This window comes from Cynocephalus volans, chromosome 11, assembly GCF_027409185.1.
Source record: "Cynocephalus volans isolate mCynVol1 chromosome 11, mCynVol1.pri, whole genome shotgun sequence".
NCBI classification, from domain to species: Eukaryota; Metazoa; Chordata; class Mammalia; order Dermoptera; family Cynocephalidae; genus Cynocephalus; species Cynocephalus volans.
This window is the reverse complement of record NC_084470.1, coordinates 31367501-31384197: the sequence shown is the minus strand read 5'-3', so window position 1 is coordinate 31384197 and position 16697 is coordinate 31367501. Positions and strand designations below refer to the sequence as shown.

Sequence of the window (16697 nt, the reverse complement as noted above, 5' to 3'; positions counted from 1 at the left end):
TTCCAATATAATTAATATTCATGAGGTGCTGGTTACTTCCTACGTAACACATAAGTTCTCAAGTTTTTTCAGAAAAAATAACAACTAATGATTTTGTTTAGTTCTAACAAATTTATTGAGCACCTATGGTGCACAATATTGATGATGTTTTAGTCCTGGTGTTTCAGCATATTCTATGACATAACAAGTAAGTTACGTGATGGTTTTGACATACCGTTTTTTCGCATGAATTTTTGGTAAGAAGTCCCCTTTACTATCCACCATTGGGAATTACTACAGATGACCTTGACCTAATTTGGCAAGTCTCTTCTGTATTTTCAAATATGGAAAATGGGAAACGTGGATTGCCTATATCTTGAATCCATAAATATAGCTTTTTAAGTAACAACAACCTGAACAGGACCGAAACATGCACTCCCATATCTAGGTTCTGATAGCAGTCATTTTGCATCCAGAATTATTGTAAAGTGACGTGTTTTTTTGTGTGTGTGTGTGTGGTTTTTTTTAAACACTAATCAAAACATTTCTAACAATTTTTTCAAGCATTTCCACCAGGGGGCACTCCCCTCATTGAAAGTTTTGGGCCAAAACCAAAAAAACACTGAAGGTTTCTAAAACACCTGAGACTGAGATTGTCTACACTGGCTGCTTTAGAGCTCTTTGAGTGTTCCCAGGTTTAAAACATTGCTTCAGACCATCAACATATTCCAGGCAGAAAAACTGCACCTGTTCCGGTAGAATAATTAAGTGGAAATAAAATGCTTTGCCCCTTAAACATTTGTATGCTCAAATGGAAAATCCACCAACATCAAAATACGCGTAGGGAATTTTCTAAATTCCCAAGTGACATGCTGTCTTCTACTCTAAACCATACAGGGGTGACTTATTCTCATGTTAACAAGGGTTGGAGAGAGAATATTATTATGTATTTTTCGTGTATTTGCTTTTCTCACTATAGGTTACTATAGGTCTCTGCTGCCTTAAGAGACATTTTTGATAGAAATATGTGATGTATTACTGTGTTATTTAGGATTTTAAAATATCTAATTTCAAGTTTCCCAAATATAATAACATCCTAAATATTTATAGGATATCTTTTGCCCTATTTTTTTCTTTAATTATTGAACAATTCGTATAGATAAACATCTCACAAAATGCCACATAACTTTTCATTGAAGGGCCACCCTGAGTGCTAATAATTACAATTATAATTCATGTATAGGTAGCAGCATATCTATCTTGTTCTTAAGTTTCTATCACCTATTTGCAATTCTTTTCTTTTTGTGGTCTGTACACACGTAATTAATTCATCTAGTAAATATTTATCAAACACTTGTGGCAGGCATTGTGCTAAGATGACAAAAATGAATATTAGATTATTATACTCAAGGAATTTATAACATATTATGTATACTGAATATTTGCATCTATTGCTCTATTTCTGCGTGATTGATTACATTGCTTTGCCAAGCATATTTTTGATATGTAATATTTGAAGGGGAGAGGTAGAGAGCAAGGGCTATTTTATTATACCTGTTTTCAAACTTTTTTTAAGATCTGTGTGTTTTGGTTTCAATCTGACACATCAAGAACAGTCAATCTAATCTAATTAGTTGACCTTGTGCAAATTAAATAGCTGGATGATTGACTGCCTGTTTGACTGAATTTTAGCTAAATGGACTGGATGTTTTGCTCTTGTGTAGACACAGTTGCAGCATTATTCGTTAGTATCATGAATGAAACTACATGTGCCCTTCATTCTTCAGTCACGTTTCCTATGGTGAAACTGAAAGTTCAGGTCCAATTTCCAGGTTTTTGTTGCAGTAGATCAAGTGAGAGACTTCTTTAAAATTGACTCTTAAGACCCCTGAGCCTGTTGGAGTTTCTTTTTAAAATACCAGCTTATAAATCATTTTAGAAGTGGACAGTGCTTTTATACAGTCTGCACCCAACTGTTATGTTTAGGCTGTATGGTACATTGTTCTTGAGGAATTGTGAACACAACCAGATTTGCACTTCTAGGAAACCATCAAAAAACCCAAACATTATAACCTTGGAACTCCATTGTTTTGAAATGACAGTTTACCTTCCCTCCCCCAAATGTACCCTTTAGTCACTCCTGCAAGGTTATTGGAAAGTGGATTTGCAAATTATATAGAAATTTTGATAAAATTTTATTCTCAGCTGTTTTATAAGAAGCTGATATTCTGGCTAAGTGAAGAAAACAAATGTGTCTTGAAGTCTGAGCATTATTTCATACACAAGACTGAAGAGACAAGGTCTGCTCAGCCCTTAGAAAATAGAAAAATTTTGTTTCTTTTTTTTTTTTTCTGACCGGTAAGGGGATCGCAGCCCTTGGCACGGTGTTGTCTGCACCACACTCAGCCAGTGAGCACACCGGCCATCCCTATATAGGATCCGAACCCGCTGCCTCAGCGCTAGCAGCACCGCACTCTCCAGAGTGAGCCACTGGGCTGACCCAGAAAAATTTTCTAATACTTCTGTTTCTTATTATCTCTTGAACACATTGGAGAAAAACATTTATTTTTTAAAGAGTTTTTCCAAAAGTTAAAAAAAAATAGTTGAAAATTTTTCAAAAATTTAGTTGACTGCTCTATTATTTGTGGCAGAAAGACACCTTAAAGGAGTTTTCTGATGGTTTGTGAATTTTATTCTATCACTGATAATGATTTTTTTCCTCCAAGAAATTCGGTAATTATAGAATTTGACAATATTCTTTTCCGTGGCATGCTATGATGGATTTTTGCAATGTGGAAACGTGGCTATGTATCTCAGATTTTATCTATGGTTTCTGAAGTTCAAAATTTCAACTTGTTACCCAGCAGTATTGTATAACAAAACAGCATTTAGAATCCTTTGGGATAGTCAGTGTGGTTCCCTTTAAATGGTAAATTGAAAGGGTCACCTGGTTTCATTTAATCTGATAATTTAAAAATTAAGGAAAAATTTAAAATATTCCCTGTGAAAATATAGAATAAGTCTTAGGTGATACTTTAGTAATAATTCTTTTTTTCTAATATGTTACAATTCATTTTCTGATTTTTTTTTTAAAGTTCTGCTTACTTGTCAAGAAATGTCTGTGTATCTTTATATATTGGGCTGTTGGCATTCCACTGCCTTTGTCTAGGCAGCTTGAGAACTATACAGTTTAATGCTGTTGTATTATGAGGATTTCATTTATTCCTAACTTCCCTCGATCATCTGTCTGTGAAAGATTTCATGGCAAGTTAAGCTACTCAAAGGAAGGAGACCAATTAGGCAGTTTCAGTTTATGTTATATGTAAAGCAGATGCTTAATAAAATTAAGAATACAATTGAGGCTCTCTTCTCCACCACTTCAATTGTAACTAATATATTCCTATGCAGAATTAATGCCTCTGACTGTTCATTTTCTAAACAGAGTGGAGAAGAAAAGGGGAGCTCAGCGCTGGCTGGGCAGAGCACTAGAGCAAGCTCACCCTGTGTCTTTCATTCCCTGCAGGGCTTGCTTTCAGAAATCCTCCGAAAGGAAGAGGACCCCAAGACTGCATCCCAGTCTTTGCTGGTAAACCTTCGGGCTATGCAGAATTTCTTGCAGTTACCAGAAGCTGAAAGAGACCGAATATACCAGGACGAAAGGGAAAGGAGCTTGAATGCTGCCTCGGCTATGGGTCCTGCCCCCCTGATAAGCACACCGCCCAGCCGCCCTCCGCAGGTGCAGTCTCCTTTTCCTCCTCGCCATTCTTCTTTTTGCTTTTCTTTTTTTCCTTAATGTTTGGGAAAGAATCTCAGCAAGAAATTAGGTAGATATAAATAATTTTTTAAAAAAAATTATGGAGTTGGTTGAGGAGAATTTGGTCCCAAATCACTAATCCTGGTATAAAAACAATAAGCCACTAATTAGCTAGAGGAAAGAAAATTGCTTTGTGTTGCTTCATACTGCGGGTTCTTTGGGGTGAAAGTAGCCTTTAAATGGGGTATTTGTCTCTACTAGTATTGTTAAGGAAGGAAGTATTTTTAAACTCCATAGGAAGAAAAAAAGTCACTCTTATCCCTATCAGTTTTAGAACCGCCGTTTGAATAGTAAATAAATAAAAATAAATAATTCCATTTGTATTTATGCTTTCCAATACGAACTGCAGCTGGTACCAATTACACATCATCTCGTTTGTAATCTTTCATAATTAAGTTTAATACAATCCTTGAAGGCAGCTTTAAATGGGGCTGATAAGGAATTCTGTTCATATTCCCAGAAATGGGCACATTTTCTATTTCTCCAAATTTTTGTACTACTTAGGAAGAAAAAGTCATCTTTCAGGTAGCTTTGTGTATGTGCATCTGTATTGGGTTATTTTTTAATCAAGTTTAAAAAGTAGCCTCATAACTGTTATGAAAATTCAAGAAATTAGTTTTCAGTGCAAGCCATTAGATAAAAGTTTGATAACTAATGGATTAGACTCAAAATCCATAAGCAAATGTATTTTCTTATGTATTGTATTTGTGGCATGCACAACTAATAAAAATAAGGTCAGCTAAAACTGGATAGAAATTGAATGTGGAACCAAGTTCAAAGTATTCATATAACATTATGTCATAAAGAAGTTATATTTTAATGTTATTTCAATTCATCAATATTAAAAAGTAATTGTACATTTTCAGGTATAGAAATCCAGAAAAAACTTCAACACCAAAGAATGAAACTGCTACAGATACTTTGTAAAGAAGGAAGAGATATGATATTTAGCTACTTATTGAGGATCTTAAACTGCTTATCATAATGTTCTAAAAAGATTCTTTTTTGGAATCCTCACAAAGATCTGTTTTTTCCATTTTATGTAATGAAAATCTATCTGGTCCTGGTGTTTTTAGGAACAAACTTAAGTTATCGATGTAATTGTGGACAGGAAAGTCGTGTTTCTCTAGGAGGAAAGAATGGCATCTGTACACAGTACATTCACACCCACCTGCCCACACACACACAGCTGCTGAGTTTGATTTGTAAAACCTTCTATAAAATATTTCTTAAGGTAGAGAATGAAGACCTGTGTGTGTGTGTGTGTGCGTGTGTGTGTGTGTGTGTACACACACACACATGACTTTTTTGTTTTGGTGGCTGGCCATTATGAGGATCTGAACCCTTGACGTTGATGTCATAAGGTGGTGCTCTGACCAACTGAGCTAACTGGCTAGCCCTATACATATATGACTTTTGTAAAAGTGATTAAATTTAAAAAAAACTGTACTTTGGTTTAACACTTTTTTTTTTTTTTTTTTTTTTTTTTTGCCATGTTTAGTGTTATAATACCGTTATCAGTTAACTTTGCTCCTGTGGTCATGACTGACAGGCCTTTGCATAGAGTTATTTTACTTAAGACTTAATCTTCAATACTAATAAAAGAATGGTTTACTTAAGACCTACATGAACTTCAACACTGACCTTTTGTTTTTTTTTTAATAGTTTCTTAGTACAGCTTTTGTTTTCCAGTTTTCCTAGTATTTTAATGGTTTTGTTTTCTAAATGTAATTCTGTTATCTTTATTCATCAAAGTTTTTTCTTTAGCCAAAGTTACACTAATTTTTATTAAGCGATTTTTTCCCCCGTATTCTGCTAAGATACTATTGCGTAGCTCTCCTATACAAGGGTACTTGAAAATGTTTGCAGAAAATAGAATTAAAAGATAATACAATCCTTTACATGATCTTTTTGAAGTACCCTCATATATATGTTTAAAGGCCTTATGCACTGATAAGCTGGGATAGAAATATGTATAATTTATTTTGGCCTGAGTTGTTGATTAACTGGTTGAACCACCTGTAGCTATATTTGTTTGTTCTCAAGAGAGGTTGAGACCAAGTCCTTATTAGCTGGGGTATTCACCCAGTGATGAACATCTAAAGTATGTAGATACCATAGATTCTTAGCGAAATTCTTTCAAAGAAAATGTTTCTAGTAATGCAGTATTGTTGGTTGTCTGAAATGATTATTTGATGTATGTGTATGTATGTGTGTAATTTTATTTCACGGCTGTAATATAAATCTTTAGGGTATCTTATTTGCCTCACAGAAAATCCCTTTGCATTACTTATGTATTGAAGGTATTATCGATGCAAAATGAGTACTTTCAATTTGAAAGAACATTTATAGAGCAGTTGTATTAGTACTGTTTTCCAGCAGTTGAAATCATGCTTAAACTGGAACCAGTACACCACAAGTAAGAGTTTAATGTGCTTATTACAAATGACTGAAATGGAAGGAAAAATAGAGGAAACCATAGATACAGGAATAGACTGCAAAATTTTGTCTTTTTTAATCTTATATTTTGCCAGAGAAGAGTCTATATGAAATCACTGTGCATTTTATTTCTCCCAAGATGAGGAGATTTGAAACATATTTTGAGACAAATCTTGAGTTTGGTTTGGACCTGAACTCTGATTTCTTTCTAAAGAACTGTCTATTAAAGGCAGAGGCCCTTAGTGACTCACAGAACATCCAGGCTGCCTTTAGGCCTGAGAGACTGGATTCTGTTTGAGCTGCTTGTAGAGTGCAGATGACACATAAGATGATTTTGGAATGTCCCTGATGCATACCATACTGAGGACCTAATCTATTAAGGAACTTGGATTCTAAGTCATCATCAAGAAAGGGCTTCCCTGGCTAGTCAGGCTCCAGGTATAATTCCTAGGAGCACCTCACCAGGGAGATACCTAGATCAGCCTTGGGAAACAGCAGAGCTCTTGGCAGGCCTGAGCAAGGTGAGATGACTCCTGTGCAGACATGTCCCTTATGCTGCAGTAGGGATAGCCATGCCGTGTGCTTTGTCCTCTGCATGGAGCAGTATGCTCTGGGTCAGACCTGTTTGCTGAAAAGCATATTTTCACAACTACATGCTGTAATTCAAGAAATAAGAATACCTTGCACTTGATAATGGTTCACAGTTTTCTAAGCACCTTCACATACATTAATTTGTTGAATCCTCAATACCAACCTTTTTTGCTGGGAGAAAAATGAAAAAAAAAACAAGTTTAAAGTTTAATCAAAATTTTCAAGTTCCCAGCTGGCCGGTTAGCAACACTGGTTAGAGTGCAGCCTTATAGCAGCAAGGTCATGGGTTTGGGTCCCCATACTGGCCAGCTGCCCCCCCCCCAAAAAAATTTCATGTTCCCCTATTAATTTTTTTGCTCGCTCTTCTACCTCAAGCCACCTACTCAGAATACAAGCAAACTTATTTTAGAAAGGGGGAAATGAAACTTGGGTACTTTTGGTTTTTTGGTTATGAAGGAAGGGATGTTTTATTGTTAGATGGGGAAGAGGAACACATATGAGAATATTGTCCTGATAGAATAAATGTTTGACAAATGATCCACTTGGGAAGATTTTGGTCATATGAAAATATCAGAGAATCCAATCCCCTCCAAGGTTCTCTGTTTTTTAAAGGTTTCTTTTCTGACTATGCTTTGCAAATTTACAAATTTACGTGATGAGTTTATTAGAGGAATTTTTTTAGTAGTAATTATTACTTTCTGAGAATGATCCAGTCTACAGAACAGATCAGTTTTAAATTAATGATTTCTACCTTAGGTGTTTGCTTATCCTGGTTTTATTTGTGTATTTTAATATATGTGACGTTTGGAGTTAAATTAATTTAGTAATTTCCTTTTCCATAAGGACTGTTTGAAAGCATATAATAATCAAGTTATAACTTACACATGAGTTATATAATTATTTTTTTCTTCATCATTTACATCTCTTTATGTAATTCTTTAGTTTCTTCCAAACTATGGTGTAATATAACAGTGCCTTAGAATATATGCGAAGTTTATATAAGGAATATGTAATTAATCTGGTAGGTGTATATCTGTACCTTTCCATCTCTTTACAACATATCCCTCAATAATATAATGGAACATAGGTTTGTCTTGATTTCAAGTTCAGTTACAGGCAGGAACTTAACACTTGATAAAAGTTTTGTTATGGATCCCTTGAACAACATTATTTTAGTCATTTGTTTTGGTGGCTGGCTGGTACAGGGAACAACATTTTTTTAACATCTCATGTATGTGTTTCTGAAATGCTTCCATTAATATTCATCTTTTAAAAGCTGGAGGCCTTTTAAAATCTAGATTTGGAAAATAGTTAATATTGTTCCTACAAAAGGAAGAAGTATCTAGAAAGATCAAACCATGGTACTAAAGACACTGTTAATATATAAAAATTTGAGAGTGGGAACTATTTTTTATCACCAATGAGAATGCCACAGAGTAACACATTTCTTATACAGAATAACTAAGAAAACATTTATAGTTTGCATACCTCGAAAAATTCAGGTTGGATTGTTGATATTAATTATAAAACTATTAGTTACTAAAAATTAGACATTAATGAGCTAGATTTAGAAAAGGGCCACTAAAAAGCATGTCCACCATGTCTTAAAAAAAATAATAATTTCTCCAAGTAAAGAAGACCCAATAACATCATGAACTTGGTATAACTCCATGGTTTCTAAGATATAAGCACTAGCATCAGACAGACTTAACTTCAGATCTCAGCCTTGCCCTCTGGTCAAATTACATAACCATTTTGTTTTTAACAGAGTTTTCCCAATTTTAAAGTGGGGCAATCATAGTACCTACTCAGGGCTGTAATGTGGGTTAAGAAGTTAATATATGTTAACACAATGCCCAGAACATAATAAACAACTAGTAAATATCAGCGTTTATTATCAGAATTATTAAAGCTACATAAAACTTTAAATTTTGTGTGAGAGCTGTGTGCTTGCTCGCAGGCAGTTTCTCATGCGTCAAAAAGCAGTACATTCACCAGTCAAGACCCAAGTAGACTTCATTTTGTGTAACCTAAAAGTATTATTTGATGCATTTGGCAATCCATGAAGAAGCAAAATAGAATTTTTCTGGAAAATTTGTGTTTTGCTGCACAATTTTAGTGAAATAAAAAGTAGACCCTAGTGCTGCACCCTATCCCCACATGGGAGGGTAAATAGTAGAAGTTCCAGTTCTCAACTACTTGTAATAACTTCCCGGCGCCGCCGTAATGATGGACTAGTAAGCCCTACCTTGATAAAAGCTATTCAGAAAGCAATTGCATTTATTTTACCTTCTGTGCTATTTGCGGAGAAGAGCTGAAGAGTAGTTTGTTTTGCCTGGAATGAACTACTTTATGAATTTTAATGTGTGATATAATATTAAAAGCTAAACCAGGATTAAAGAAGATTTTTTTTTGTACTAAGCTAAAATAGTACTTAGTAGAGTGAGGTATAAAAGATTTTTGTTTCCATTTTTACCTGGGGAAAAATTTAGCTTTCATATTTTTGAAATGCTGTCCAAGTCAGTTCCCCTTAAGCAATAGCTTGTGTTTAGTAAGAAATGTGATTCCAGACTTCTAATAGCTTATCTATGATAAGATGTATATCTGGGCCAACAACGTGGTAAAGAAGAGCTTTTCTAAATATTTTTAAAATAAGTAATACAGATACTTTCTAACTTTATATTTTATAAAGTTTTGCCATCACATTCTTTTTTTAAGTGTTTTATGTATTATTTTCCACTTGTGTTTTGAGTGTGTCTTAGTTACTAGGAAATGATTGATTTTTTTATGACTTAGAATTCTTGCTTTTTGGTTTAAGTTGCAATTGCTTTATAAAAAAAATTAAACAGAAATTTTTAGAAACAAAATCACAGGATTGAAATGAAGATTACAGCCCACCTCGAAAATAAATTCTTAAACATAATTTTTACAAAGGAATGAAAATTATTTTAAAATACTCTGAAACACCAATTTTCCAAAGCCTCCTCTCATAGCTATTGTTAAGCAGATTGCTACCAAGGAACTGTTTCTTCCAATGCACTGGACTTTGTACCTCCATTTCCATAACATTCAATTTTCAGAGTGATTGAAATGGCTTTTCTTTTCTCTTTCATTTAAGCAGTGAGAAAAATAAGTATTAGAAGGGACCCCATGGGGTGATCAAATCTATCCCCTTGCCTTTTCAAAGCAAGACCACCCCAAAGCAAAGTTTAGAATCTCACCAAAGCAACTTTGTGGGCAATTTATGGTAATGAGTTAACTCTTCTGGCTCCTAAAGTGGCATTTAGTAGATTATTGCTTCAAAGTCCCTTTGCCTTTTTAGTGGCCTCCAGTCGTTAATACACCTCTGTGAGTGCCCTTGCTTACTAGAGTCCCAGAGCTGGAGAGGGAACTCTGGAGATCTAGCCTAGACTCTTGCCATGTAAGCTGATAGTTTAAAGGAGGTGAGGCCCAGTGTTGTCACTTGGCCTGCTTCACCAGCTGTGTCCTCTTCAGGCCTGTGGTCCAACTACTTCCTGGTGTTATCCTGTCCTTGGTAGAATAAGCAAGAAGGGAATTATTTTGCTACCTGCTAGACGTTAGAAGTATTCAGAAGGTACATTTTAAAGGGGACTCATATTTACTCTTTAAGTCCAGAGAATTGAATAGCCTAGGGTAACTTCTGTACCTCTTTTCTTACCAAATATTTTGGGGATAGAATGAAATAAACCTGCTGTTTGACTAGGGAGGCATGTCATTAATGCCAGAAAAAATCATTTGTTTATCCTAAAATGCATTTCATTATCTATTGTTCATAGTTTGTATGAGAAATTGTTCAAGACGGTAAGTTTCTAGAGGGCCCGAAAAAGTAAGATCCTTAATCATTTCGCTGGGAGAAATGGTCCTGCCTCTGTAGAAATTTTTCATTTACATTTTTATCAATTTCCTAGTGAAAAGTCAGCTGCATAGTTCATATGTAAAGTGTTTTCAGGCTGATTTATACAGCTGCAAAATAAAAATTAAACTTGGAGTTGTAAAAATTAATGATAATATAAATAAATTTTGAGGTTAAGATTTGATTTTCTCCTTTAAACTTTGTGGCATTTTCCTGCTGATACCTGTTTATCATTATTACCAAAGTCATTGATACTACTTTTTCACTCAAGATTATACATTTTGAACATATTTGTAAAGTCATTGATGGTATACTTTATGTAACTTACAGTAATGTTCTATTAAATATTGTGAAAAATTTTCTTATTGTCTGGTTTCGCAAGTCAAAAGGAAATAATTATATATAGGAGTGCCAGGAAAAGGATGAAATAATTATACAGAACAGCTTGGACATGCACGTGTAAAATGCAACCAGCCTTTATGATAATTAAGCAAGGTACTCTACCTGTTTCATGGATGGATAGAAGATTTAAATATGCAGTTCTGTAAATGGCTTTGTTATGGAAGATTTTTAAAATGAAACATAAGAGGAAAAGTCATAAAAAAGAGTCTAAAATTAAAAAGGCCATAGTACGTAATAGCTATTAGTGATGCCATTGTCTGTTAGGCACCGGGAACTCAGTGAAGATACAGCACCGTGCATTATGATTTTAATTGTGAATTTCCTTTGTTAGGATTGCAATGGAAGGTAATTGGGAGACAATTAGTTTAGGGTTTGCAAGTCTTTGAAACTATTTCGTTTTCCAGAAAACTTACTTTATGTCATTATAATTCCTGGCTGTCAGCTGGCAGTTGCTGCGGTATTACAGTGTGACTTCCTTAACTTAAGCAATCTGATCTCGGGGTAATAACTAATGTTGAATGACTGCACTGTTGATCACCTGGATCATAAAAAGAGCAACAATGTCCAGTTTGGATCCTGAGCCTGAAAAGCTTCAAAACAATTTGGCCAATGAAAAATGACAGCCATGTTCAAAATGTTTTGTAGGTGAAAACAGCCACTATTGCCACTGAGAGGAATGGGAAACCAGAGAACAATACCATGAACATTAATGCTTCAATTTATGATGAGATTCAGCAGGAAATGAAGCGCGCTAAAGTGTCCCAAGCACTGTTTGCAAAGGTTGCAGCAACCAAAAGCCAGGTAAGAGCCTCTGTTAGGCATTGAAAATGTTTATCTGTGATGTCTGTGGAATTTTCATTAAAAGGGGTGTCTATTTTCAACATGAATTTGCATCACTGAGAGGTCACAATGTCCAGTATCATTTGCAGAGCTCTAAGATGAAACAGTGTTCAGATTTAGGTTATAGGCACTTGCTTTTTGTTTCTCCCAACAGACAACTTTCCAGACCAAAGATTTCTCAGTAAATCCCTGAATCAATCAATAGTTGTTTTCAGAAGAGGAATATTGTAATGTACATAGAAAGTCTCTCAGTCTTGTCTGTTGCAGTAGACTAAGTAACTGGAATTACTATCGTTTCATTATTTCTTAGATGATCTTGACTTCCATCCTAAAATATTACAAACATCATATAGTTCCTCCTGTTCCAACTCAGCTGTCTACAACTATTAGGTGTCCTCATTAAAACAAATTGGCACATGCACATATATATATTTGAATATTAATGATTTTAGATTATCTGTAGATGTATACAAGACACACAAATTGAATTACAATTAGAAAAGTTTTCCAACTCTGCTGAATTTACAGCTGGATAGACTCGAACAGGAAAAGCTGCAAATCTCTTTGTTTTTTCTTGTTTTTGTGGCAAATCTCTGCAAAACAAGAAAAAAACAAAGGATAGATAATGCAGTCATTTATTAGTTTAATTTTCATATATTGAGAATTTATCTTCATCAAAAGTAAAATCATCTATATGAACAAACATAATTATGTATAAATCCTTCTCCAAAACCAAGAATACTTTTTAAAGGACAAGAAGAATACTAAATTCTCTTCCCCTTCACAAAAGGAGTTGATAACACTTTCAAGGTGAGATTTAGAGGCAATCAAGAGCTCCAGGTGAGACTTTAACAACTTGAAATTTTACACAAGTATATTTTCATTATCATTAATGAACTCTCTTTTATAAAACAGCCTGGCTGTTGTCAACTTCTGATAAAATATACAATCCTGGGAGTATTTACAATGTGATGTATTTATAATACTGTCTCTTTTCGTCTTTTCCTAAAATTTTACTATATCAACATTTACACTAGCAGTATTAATAGTGGTACTTGATGTGAGTTTTGCTTTAGAAAAATGTTCTTGTTTAAGTTATAGGCTCGATGAAATACTTAAGGGATATCTTGGAAATGTTATATAAAAATGATTAAACTCAAGCTGTGGACTGTAAAAATTATAGCTTTATAGGCCAAATGCCTGCCTACCCTTCAATCACTTGTCAAAGTGATAATTTCTACAATAATATGTTTCTTTTATTGTGAGATTCTAAACATCAAGTGCTGTTTAAACATTAAACTGAATTGTTTATGTTAGTGCTGTACTCAGCGTGTCATACATCAGGCCACCGTAATCTCTCATGGAATGTAAAATTCTGTCATGAATCATGGCTTGTATATCGGAAATTACTGTAATTTTGATTGGAAATTACAGGGCTCTTGAAATGTTTCTAATTATGATAGAATGTTAGAGCCGCTTCAAACCTGTATGCTTCTTCAGATGTCTTCATTTACATGCCAAGACTATGCATTAAGGAGAAATGTCCTGTTCTCACTTTACCCCCCACCCAACCGCTCTGCACATTCTTGTTTTGGCTACTTAGTCTAATTATGATGAGGATCTCATATTTAAATATATATTATCCTGCCTTTCTTTCTGATCCTGTGTCTTTTCTTTCCTGACCTGTTCTGTTATCAACAGACTACATTTCCTATAAGGGCCGAACACTTTCCCTAAATCTCCACAACAATCAAACATTAATATTAAAACTTTTCAGTAACTGTCATTTAATTGCCTGTCACTGATTTAATTCAGTTTAGTCCCCCACCCCTAGTTTCTTTTCTGACTGTGGTATAACTTCCTGGTTAACAGCCCCTTGGCTACCTTTGACTTCATTCTTTCTTTTAAATGATTCCCCAGATTCTCCCCACCTGGGCTGAGTTGCTGATTTTGGAGCTATTCAGAAAGTAGCAGCAATTGGCTGATAATGTTACCTTTGTCCCCCGTCCTGCAAAGCTCCTCAGGAGTCTCTTCCAGCAATATTGATGGGCAACTTCCAAGCATCTGCTAAGATGGTGTATTTCACAAAACCACCAAAGCTTTTAGCTAATCTCCTCATTACTGGTTGAGAGAGAATCCAAGGGGCCAATTGTAGGCTGTGAGGTCAAGCAAACTGTTAACTTTCGTTCCCTCAGATGCCTAACTTCTAATTTTCTTAACTTCCTAGCAGAGCATTTTTATAGTTTTCTCTTAGTTATTCACTTTAGATGTGAGCAGTACCCTCTCTAAGAAAATGTGTACAAAGATTGATGATTACTTAAAAACGAGACAGTTCAAACGCTGTATGTATCACTAACAGCAAATCTCACTTCACAAGGAGAGGTGATCATGTACTTAGGGTCTGTTCTCCTGCCATGATGTTTTCTGAAGGAAACAGAAAAACTAACAAACTAAATAAAGAAAAAAAAAATTGTCAAAGCAAACTGACTTTTTTCATGGTCAGACTTCTTCACTTCTAAAATCGTTATTTATGCCTCAGATATATGTGCCAGGACTTGTCAGACCAAGGCAGCGGGTTCCCCAAGATGAAATGTATGTGAAGGAGAAGAGCCAGTCTCTTCTGTCTCAGCCCATCTACCTCCGTCTGCTTCTGTGCCTCACCCTGATTTTCTGGCTTGGCTTCACATTCATCACCTTTTTCATGCTAGACCTTGTCATGCATTATATGTTACTTACGTTTAATTTAGTAACCCCATGAGCTACTGTTATTTTCCTCATTTTACACATGAGGTCACTCAACTTATAAATAGTAGAGCTAACTCCAAATTCTCTGCATCTTTCCTACTGTTTTAGTTACCTACTCAGGGTTCAAGGCAGTATCCATGTTGTAGTTATACCCTGCTCCAGGAAAGAGGAGTTAGGGATATTGGACAGTCGTTAGTAGCAGTGAGTGCTTTCCTTTCATCGCTGACATGTCCATGAACTCAGGTTCTGACCAGAGTAGGGCCCTCAGAGCCCGACTTTTTCATGCTTGATGGAGGTGGTGGGTATGCTCAAGGATGCGAGCGGTGGCGCAGGTTCTGTCACCGACACTATAATATTGGAAAATTATTTAACCTTTTTGAGCCTGAGATTGTTAAAACAATGTATGCAGAGGAGCTTTAAAATTATACAGCACTGTATCCAAATGGATCATGTTTTATAATGTGCTAAGCAAGAGGTTCAAGAGGTCCACATGGATAAGAGTGATTTATTTATCATGTATTTGTGTATCTCAAATACCTTCCATTTTAAAAGGTAAAGCGTGCTTTGCAGTGACTAATGCACAAAGTATTTTCAGTAAAAGAAACCAATGCGTGTATATTCTACCCTTTCACATGTATTATCTCTTCTCTTCAATGAATAATAGAAATGAGATTGTTTTTAACTCTAATAGAAATGTCTGAATAAAATATGTGAGTAAAAACCAAAAGTAGGCTACTTTTTGTGCTTGGTTAGGAAAGCAGGCCAATGCAAACTTTAAAAAGATGATGTGCTTTAAACATAGTGTGCGTAGCTACAAATGAATACACTTTATATTCTGGGTATTCAAATAAGCAGCAGTTTTTCAAAGTGAGTCATATTGGAATTTTATCAAACATTTAGTCTGATAACATTCAAATAATTATGAGAGCAGAATTTGCTAATTTTACTGTTTTAAAAAAATAGTCGATTCGGGTAATAACCATTACGGTATCAAGGTTCAGTTACTGTTCATTGGTTATAGTGTTTTCATGGGGGAGATGGAAATGGAATTTTTTCCTTAATGGTGGCAGATGTTGGAATCTAATTTTATTCCACAGCAAACCCCTTGAGAGCTCTGAGACTTAAGGTGTGTGTCCAGCAAGGGGACATTAGCAACACCATCGGCCTCGCCTGGTACATCAAATTGTTACATTGATTTTCTTGTTTGCAGAGGTGGAGCTTGCAGATACAGTAGAGCAGTAAGAAAGTAAAGGGCTTTTACAGAGCCACCCAGCATCACCACTTGTGTTTAGAAAATGATTTCTCTCATAGTGCTTTATTGAACAGGGTATTTCTTTTAGGTAAAGCAACTAGATGATGAAAATTCTATTTGAACATTCTTTCAATATAATCTTTTGCAATCTCTACGAGTTATAGGACTTTTGGCTGCTACAACTTCGGCTGACTGATGGGTATAGTTTTTAACACTTAAAAAAAAAGGGACTTCTGACTTTTCAAAAATAGCACAACTAGTAGAAGAGACCAAATAATGCAAAGCCTTTTGATTTCTTCCATCTGCTTTTCAGACACTTTTGTCACTAAGACTCAGGGCCTCTAGGATGAGAGAGAGAGATGAGAAAGAGGGAAAAAAAGAATGCTTCAGTGCTCTCCTGGTTCATAAGTTTGAAAAAAAGCATCATTCTGATCTTTAGGTTTGGAAGTTCTTAGATGGTGATTGGAATGTCTTCAATGCAAGTTTAAGACATATGTCCCAAATCAGCGTGGCTAGAAATAGGGCTAAAAAATGTAAGTTTCATTGCCGGGAATATGAATCTATACTGACAAAATCCAGGAATAAAATCATGGAACCAATGACATTTTGTATTCTGCATTCCAGCATGTTAGTGAAGGCATCTTTTATTTTGTTAGAATTAAATTACACTTCATGGAAGCTCTGTGCTGATTCATTCTTTTGGAATGTTCATGTAACAGACTTTGCCGCAACAGGATTTCACCTGTGTAGCCTCCTATTTA

General features: G+C 35.1%; 1 protein-coding gene across 2 annotated transcripts in view; it reads left to right on the top strand.

The window, feature by feature from the left end:
• Window positions 1-16697, top strand: part of SATB1 (SATB homeobox 1) — a 76914-nt gene that overhangs the window by 35098 nt on the left and 25119 nt on the right. For both annotated transcript variants that reach the window (XM_063114196.1, XM_063114197.1), the window contains exons 8-9: window positions 3503-3715; window positions 11745-11900. In XM_063114196.1, coding sequence (XP_062970266.1) covers window positions 3503-3715; window positions 11745-11900 — 369 coding nt within the window. The remainder of the gene's footprint in view (window positions 1-3502; window positions 3716-11744; window positions 11901-16697) is intronic.